Genomic DNA, 8,650 nt, shown 5'->3' with positions numbered 1-8,650 from the left:
CTATCCCCTCACGACACCCCCATGAGCCGCCCGGGCCCCCTCCGGCCCCTCACGCTTCACCGCCCCCCATCTCCTCAGGACGCCTGCAGCCGCTCACAGCGCGCCGGGAGCCGCCCAGGGACCCCCCCGTCCCCGCGGGAGCCGCCCCGGAGCCGCCGCCCCCAGCCCCTCGCTGCTTTCCTCACGGCCCGGCCCGCGCCTGCGCCCTGTGGCGACGGGGCAGCCGCAGCGCGCCTGCGCCGTTGCCCGCCCGGGCTATATAGGCAGCGGCGGAGCGGGCCGGTGCCGGGTACGGGAGCGCTGCCCGGGTCTCGCCTCTTCCCTTCCCGGTGGCAGCCGAAGTCGAGTCCGGCCTCCCGTTCCCGGCGGCGAGGATGGAGGCGGTGGTGCGGCGCTGCCCGTTCCTGGCCCGCGTCTCGCAGGCCTTCCTGCAGAAGGCCGGGCCCTCCCTGCTCCTCTACGCCCAGCACTGCCCCCGGATGATGGAGGCGGCTCCCCCGGCCGCCGCCCGCGCCCTGGCCACGTCCGCCGCCCGCGGGCAGCAGGCGGAGGAGGAGAAGACCCCCGCGGCCCGCCGGGGTGAGTACGGCCGGAGGGGAGCCGCGGCCTGGGGCCGGGCCTCTCCTGCGGGTGGGCGGCGGGTCACGGTAGCCGTAGCGGGGAGCCTTCCTAGGGACAGACCTAGTCACCCTTAAGGAGAAGAAAAACCCAAACAAGCGTCTGTGTCACAGAAGGAAACTTCTGGAATGGGCAGCTTCGAGATAAGGGTTGCTTAATCCTTTAAATGTCTGTGGTAATTAAGCATGGGCACGGCGCAAAGCGGAGACCGGACTGTTAGGATGTCCTGCAGTGAGCTCTGGTGGGGGATCCGTGATCCTGGGTCACGGGGCTGGGACTTCTCCCGCTGGAGCGTCTCTTCACCCCACCCGGTAGCATCCCTTGGGGGATTCTTACCCTGGCACTCAGGGGAAGGAGTGGAGGCTTGTAGCAGGGGAAGGACTGGTGGCTGAAAATAGCTGAACTCCTCAAAAGAAAATCTTCCCCTTGGCAGTGAAAGAGAAAGAGAGATTATTTGTTTTCCCTCAAAGGGTACAGTGCTACATCGAGCATCTTAAATCAGATGCCGCTTGGGTGTTACTGGGATTTTATGCTTGTATAAATACAGCGTGACTGCTCAGTTAAATAGTTCTGAATGGCTTGTGCTAAATTAATTGTGAAGGTCATGCATAGAAAAGCTTAAGTCAGTGTATTAAAATTATGAAGCTGAAGTGCTTTCCCTTCTTCACCCCCACCTCAGAGGCCAAAAATGCCAAAGAGGTGGCCCAACAGAATACAGATGGAACCCAGCCACCTACTGGCCACCCACCTGCTGGCGTTAGCCAGAGCTCTGCTACCAAATGCCCATTCCTGGCAGCTCAGATGAATCACAAGAACAGTAATGTTTTCTGCAAAGCCAGCCTAGAACTCCAAGAGGATGTGCAGGAAATGCAGGCGGAGAGGAAAGGTACGTATTCTTTGTGCTGAAGCGCTGGTTCCTTCTGAGAGCTTCTGGTGTCTGACTTTGCTCTAAGAGTGTGCCAAGTCGTAACAGTTACCACTTAAATTATGCAGGTAGGATTATGGGAGACTGCAATAAAAAGTTGTTGGAGAATGTAGGTGTTAATGGCATACCTGCAATATTGTGCAGTGTTTCCCCTGGGTGATTTTGGTGCAGGAATAGTGTATGCTGTATTTTGATACGCTGGCTCTAACTGTGCGAATGGAGCTGTTACGCACGCACCCGAAGCGGATGCTTAGAACTGAAGAGAGCTTTACCAGGGTGCTGGTATAGACAAAGGTTGTATATCCAGAGATAGAAGAAACTGGATCAAGATGCTAGGCAAGTACCAGCACAAATCCAAGCCGGAAAGCAAGCAAAGGTGGCGGCTTTTGGTTTATGGAACTAAAGGGTGTTGGCTGGCTTTCAGTCCTGATGCGGAAGGGCTGTCCTTCAAAGGAAGGAACTTTTCACCAATATCAGAAAACCCTTACTGTCTGTCTCGGGAAGCTTATTTTACTTTTCTGTTTTTCTGTGGCATAGTTTTAAAAAAATCTGTGCTAACTGAACAAAATACTAGGAACAAAAAGGAAGCAGCTGACTAGAACTCTGCCTTCGGTTAGGTGTGTACCAGCTCTTTGAGATAAATGCTGTAGCTGTATAGAGTGGTTTTCTGAATCATGATGAACCAAATGTGTTGTAAGGAAATTACATGTTGTATTGTTATTAACTAGCAAGGCTTTCCTTTTGTTGTGTACAATACAAAATTGTAAGCAAATAAAATAGCTGATCCTAACAGGCGCACGTGGATTCAGGCACATGCTTCCTAAAGAATGAAGAGTTAGAGTTACTTAAAGCGTGAGCTTTGCTGAAGTCAACTTACTTCATTTTGTTTCAAACTGATTAAGCTTACCGGAGTTTATTACAATGTCTGTAGGTACAGAATTTGCCAAAATACCAACTACTTCCACACTGAGGAACATTGAGACTGAGGGAGAAGAGCGGAGTGGCTTGCTCAAGAAGTTTAAGGATATTGTGCTGAAGCAAAGACCAGAAAGTGTGTCTCATCTGCTTCAGGATAACTTGCCAAAATGTAAGATTGTCTGGCAAAACCCCCACGGGCCTGGTCTCTTGTGATTATTCCCTGTGTGCTTAAGTCTCTCTCTCATTTCAGCTGTATCCACCTTCCAGTATGATCAGTTCTTTGAGAAAAAGATAGATGAAAAGAAGAAGGATCACACCTACCGAGTATTCAAAACAGTCAACCGAAAGGCACAAATCTTTCCCATGGCAGATGACTATACTGATTCTCTGATCACCAAGAAAGAGGTGTCTGTCTGGTGCAGCAATGATTACCTGGGGATGAGTCGTCACCCTCGTGTGTGTGGAGCAGTTATGTGAGTAGTGCCATATTCTTAAGAGACAGCTGCAAGCTATAGTGCCCTGCAGAAGCTTTTGTGGGAAGGGTTCTGAAGAATTGATTTCTGTACTGTGCTACATAAGCTGCTTCTGATATTATTCTTGGTCTATAATTAAGCTTATACTCTTCTCCTGAGCTCAGGTAGGTAACTTAGTATTTAGCTCCAGGGCTGCAGTATACCTGTCAGTCACTGACACTGCTTCTTGGATTTTCCTTAGAAGTCCCCAAATATTACCAGATAAACTGGATGTTATATTGCAGCTGTATTCAGTAACTGATTTCTTAGCTTATCAGATTCCCAAGTTGTGCAAGTTGCTCAAAAACCTTAAATCTAACAGCTGCTTTTTGCAGCCAGTTCCTTTTTAGAACAATACTGATTATGTACTAGAATGTTTTTGGCAATGATCCTTTATTCATCTGTGTGTCATTCTGTAATGCTAATGCCTCTCTTTGGGCCCTCTGTAGGGATACACTGAAACAACATGGTGCTGGAGCAGGAGGCACAAGAAATATTTCAGGAACAAGTAAATTTCATGTCGATTTGGAAAAAGAACTAGCTGATCTTCATGGAAAAGATGCAGCACTGTTGTTCTCATCTTGCTTTGTAGCCAATGACTCCACTCTCTTCACTCTAGCTAAAATGCTGCCAGGTGAGATCTCAAACTGCACTCTGTATTTACCACAGAAACACAACCTTGCCCTAAGCAGTTGGGAGTACATTTTACAAATGGCTACCCAAAGTGAGGATTCATCCTACTCGATCAGCAAAGTATGGTTGTTTTTGTTAATGCCATATTCAAATTATGTTCAACTCATTTAAATCATAGTAGCAGCCTACTGAGATTGAGGTCTAGGAGCTAGGAACTGCAGAAGGAATTAGACAAAAAGCAGAGTCTTCTGCTCTTACATTTAAATTCCACCTGAAAATGAGGCAGCAGGAATTTAGTGTCCTCCCACCTGTGGGTGTGAACTTTTCTCTTGCATGCTGTCTGCCTTCAGAAGTTAGAGTTAGATAAAATTATGAAGGACTTGGAAAAACCCTTCTGTATTTCCTTAAGCTCAAGTTTGTTTTAGTTTTAACACCTAAAATAAGCCTTAAATATTTTTGTGCATGGTCTGCAACTTGTTCTTTTGATCAAGAGCATTACTTTCTAGAACATGCTACCATTGCTGCCTGAACACTTTCCATACATAAAGCAATGCTGGGATCAGTTAATGCTTTCTATACTTAAAGTGTAACGGGGCTGTTTCCTCAGGCTGTGAGATCTACTCTGATGCTGGAAACCATGCCTCCATGATCCAGGGGATCCGAAACAGCAGGGTGCCAAAACACATATTTCGCCATAATGATGTCAACCATCTTCGAGAACTATTGAAGAAGTCTGATCCTTCTACCCCTAAAATTGTTGCATTTGAAACTGTTCACTCAATGGATGGTAAGCTGACATCAAACCCTTCTCTCTCCTTTCAGTGCAGTTAGTGCTCAAATCATCTGTATTTTAGATCTAAAAGTGTACAGTGCTATAAGGGTTTACATGAAAATAGTCTTCTGAAATGCCTAGTGTTTGGGGGTACTTCTAGTATTTATCCAAGCTGAGTACAGGGAATCCTAAACTTCCAGTCACTGCTTTGGTTCCTAGGTGCAGTCTGTCCTCTGGAAGAGCTGTGTGATGTGGCCCATGAGCACGGGGCAATCACTTTTGTGGATGAAGTGCATGCTGTGGGGCTATATGGAGCTCGAGGTGGTGGTATAGGAGACCGGGATGGAATCATGCACAAGATGGACATCATCTCTGGAACGCTTGGTATGTATGGCCTGGCATTTTCACAGAAGCTAAGGCAGCAAAGCTTCTGAGCAGCCAGATTAAGTAGGTTAACTCAGTCTATTCAAATGAACTTGCTAAGGGCTGTTGGGGGCTAGAATTTTCCAAAAAGCCCAAAGGATTTAAGTATGCCCCACAGTTTGAAAAGCTTGTGTTAAGCTACTTACACTGCCTTACAAATCAGTTAAGGTAGCATTGGGCTTTTTGTTTTAAACAAGCTAGCAAAAAGTCCTCCAGTGGCATATTATACAACTCAAGAATAAATTCAGGTGAGAATGCTAGTAGGGTAGTACTCTATATTTAGTAGTACTTAATTCTTTTATGTGAAATGGAGTGCTTCTAATCTAGAAACCTGAGATGGGGAGTTATGTAAAGAGATTTGGCAAGAACTGAAGCAACTGCTATTATCTTAGTAGAATGCAGGCTTAGGAGTAAGTTTACTGCTGCAAATTGCAAAGTTGTTTAAACAGCTTCCAAAACATAAATAAAATTGACTGGGGAAGTTCATGGCTCTGAAATGTACAAATTTGGGTGACAGCCTAATAGAAACAGAAGCATTCACCAGACACCCTAGTTCTGTCTGTGGCTCTGTTCTGGTACCTGAACATTTGGAAAGGGAGGCTGGTATTGACCACACAATCACAGTAACAACCTTGTGTGCTCCTTAGGAGCATAGGCTATTTCTAGCATCTCTGGAACAGATTATTTTAAATCTGCTGAGAGACTTAGTGTTGATCACTTGGGGTCACTGTTGAAGTCTATGCTCAATGATTTGGCTTATAAGGTCTTCCCAAAAATCAAAACTTGGGTATTTGAAAAAGTCTTGAACTGGCTTGCTGTGTAATAATTAGATCCATGTTATCAGGATTGGCTTAAAAACAAAGCTGTAACATGTGCTGAGTAAATGCAAGATTAGTGGTGGGGGCTAGCATTGTTGCGTTAAGTATGCAGTCAAAATAACTCATTCCTTCAAGTGAAAGGCTATAATACTTCAAGCCATTCTAATGGGTACAAGGAATAAGCTTGGCTGCCTTTTTTTTCCTCAGGCAAAGCGTTTGGTTGTGTAGGAGGATACATCTCCAGTACAAGTTCTCTGATAGACACTGTTCGTTCATATGCTGCTGGCTTTATTTTCACAACGTCCCTGCCACCCATGCTCTTAGCTGGTGCCCTAGAATCCGTCCGAACTCTGAAGAGCGCAGAGGGGCAAGTTCTGAGGCGCCAGCATCAACGCAATGTGAAGCTTATGAGACAGATGCTGATGGATGCAGGCCTTCCTGTGGTGCACTGCCCCAGTCACATCATTCCAATAAGGGTGTGTACTTTGGATACTGTTGATGCAGGACTGCAGTGCCTGTTTTCGTGTCCACGATAACATTATACTTTCAGGTATTGGTTAACATTCACAAAGTTCTGTTCAGTATTCAGCAGTGATGTGCTTGGAGTCTGGCTTAACTTGACCTCAGCCTGCTATAAATGTTGTAAAGCAAAATGATGAAGTGTACAAAACCCACAATCTAACAGTATACAGAAAGCAAGGAGACTGGTAAGAAGCTAGTAAAAAGAAGAGTTCTGGTATAAAGAGCTACCTGGCTAGGCTGCAATGGCGTGCTTATGCCCAGAGGGCTCTACAGCACAAGCTTGTAGCTGTTCTTTCTGATGTATATGCTACTTATAGTGGCACAAGGAAGACTAAGTAGTCCTATTTGATTCTTGTGGCTAGCCAAGTTGGGCTGACAGTTCTGCCACCTTGCAGTTTTGGTTGATCTTTGGTTGTAACTTAGAATTTTGAACTTTAGGTTGCAGATGCTGCTAAAAATACAGAGATCTGTGACAAGCTGATGAGCCAGCACAGCATCTATGTCCAAGCAATCAACTACCCCACAGTTCCCCGTGGAGAAGAGCTGCTACGTATTGCCCCTACGCCTCACCACACCCCTCAGATGATGAGTTATTTTCTTGGTGAGTGGATTCTTACATCAGTGCAATGAAAATATGGGGTTGTCTATACAGTCTTTATACTAAAGATGAGACTAGGAAATACTTAAGTCTTAGATGTCACAAGCTGGACAGTGTCTTTCCACTTCAGCAGCACACATAGTGTGTACCTCTGCACTTAACTTGCTTTGAGCATGGCATGTGAAGGCCTGTGCACTGCATCCTAGAACAGAGTGTGCAAGGCCAGTGCAGTCCTGTACCCAGCCAGTTCCATCCCAGCCACCTCTGCTGGGGCTCTGCTCATGCATTGTCCTAAACAATGTTATGTGGGGTCCAAAGAAATCTGCTCTCCTTGGCTGAGCTGTTAACTTGTCTTAAACAGAGATCTTTCCAGGGAATGTAGCTTGCCTGATCCTGTCAGAAGAGGTAGTATGAGGATAGCTGAGACTTAGTTGCAGCCCAGTCACCTTGCTCAAGTGGTTAATTATGTCACAGTGAATTCCTATTATCCCTCCTCATTTGCTAGGAGAATAGGTATGATGACACTTCTCTTCTGCTGCTTCTCTAAAGCCATCCACTGTCTTAAGCCTTGATCTTAATGAATTTTTCTGCTCATAACAGAAAAACTGCTAGCTACATGGAAGGATGTTGGCCTGGAGCTGAAACCGCACTCATCAGCTGAATGCAACTTCTGTAGAAGACCCCTACATTTTGAACTGATGAGTGAACGGGAAAGATCCTACTTCAGTGGCATGAGCAAACTAGTATCTGTCAGTGCATGAAAGTAATGGTCTTAGTTGTATTCTTGTCTAGTTCTAGTACCCAGTCAGTAGCATTTTTAAATTGCTTAATAAGTATTTTAATCATAGTTGAAGCACTAAGCTCTGAAAATAAATTTCTAGAGCCATTATGCCCAGTTGTGTTTTTTGTTTGCTTCTCTACTTATCTTCCATAAGTGAAACTGAAATGTCAGTGGTTGGAAGGGCATCTGGTGGAATAAAAACAGTGGCCTACAGCTTAATGCCTTTCAGCTGAAGTACTGACTTTTCAGTAAGTGTATGCCAAAAGAACTTTAATAGTGTTTCCTGGAGTATTACAAGTAAGTGAGGGGTTTATTTCTTATGAAAAGAGAAAACTGGCATTTATAGCTTCTCATGAGCTTCTACCTGAAAGCTTTTGAAAACATGCAGGTAGAGTACTACATGCACACTAAAACTTAAGCAAGAGTATACTGCTTAAGAAATGCTGTATAATGAGCTTGCACTGTTTTTTTTTCTGGAGACAGGTATTTAGAATGGGTTCTGCTAGACACTGTCTCCCTCTACTGCCCTATTCTGCCTTTGGAGTTTTATGCACAAGCATTCCCCCTTTGGTGTTCAGCATGGTCCTCACTATTAAGAGGAAAAAAGTGCTGTTGAGATCTAATAAGTGGTATTTTGTGACTGCTTTGACAGTTAGAAAACCAAGGTGGCAGGGTGGTGTAGCAGCTGGGAAAGGAAGGCACCTTTACCACTACAGGTGGTAGATGCAAGTTGCCTCTGGCTGCCTGTGTCTCTTCAAGTCTATATGGTCTGCTCTCCAGTGCACTCTGAGCTAGACTTCAGTGTAAAAACTAATTATCAGTAAGCAATCTAATAATTCAGGTCTCTGAAGTCATTGTAAGAGACTATCAGTGCTGCTTTTGCAACCCCTCTGAAAACTTGGGCTAGTTGCCTAATTGCCATTCTATTTAATGCTTTCATGAATAGTAAGGGCACGCTTTGAACAGGGGGAAGTAATTCTGTGGGCGTATACATGTACTCAGAGGTCAATATTGGCATGAAGTCTAGAGCAAAGCACTAAACTGCTTCCTTCATGTACAGACATGTCCAATAACTGCTACAGTCTAGCTTTCACAAGTCACTGAACAGCTACTCTGTCCAGGTACTCTTG

At 45.3% G+C, this 8,650-nt stretch overlaps 1 protein-coding gene across 2 annotated transcripts; it reads left to right on the top strand.

Moving 5' to 3' along the window:
* The first annotated feature begins 280 nt into the window (after positions 1-280).
* Positions 281-7,625, top strand: ALAS1 (5'-aminolevulinate synthase 1). Of its 2 annotated transcripts, none has more exons than XM_010573071.1 (10): positions 281-579; positions 1,298-1,504; positions 2,481-2,630; positions 2,712-2,934; positions 3,423-3,607; positions 4,214-4,393; positions 4,598-4,762; positions 5,827-6,095; positions 6,580-6,742; positions 7,340-7,625. In XM_010573071.1, the coding sequence occupies exons 1-10, from the start codon at positions 375-377 to the stop codon at positions 7,498-7,500; spliced, it is 1,908 nt and encodes a 635-aa protein (XP_010571373.1). In that variant the 5' UTR covers positions 281-374; the 3' UTR covers positions 7,501-7,625. The 2 variants fall into 2 exon arrangements, with proteins under 2 accessions (XP_010571373.1, XP_010571364.1); XM_010573062.1 differs by having other exon boundaries at positions 2,475-2,630.
* Positions 7,626-8,650: the final 1,025 nt, after the last annotated feature.

Source organism: Haliaeetus leucocephalus, unplaced genomic scaffold, assembly GCF_000737465.1.
Source record: "Haliaeetus leucocephalus isolate CR32 unplaced genomic scaffold, Haliaeetus_leucocephalus-4.0 Scaffold2, whole genome shotgun sequence".
Taxonomy (NCBI): Eukaryota; Metazoa; Chordata; class Aves; order Accipitriformes; family Accipitridae; genus Haliaeetus; species Haliaeetus leucocephalus.
This window is presented reverse-complemented; position numbering and strand designations above follow the sequence as displayed.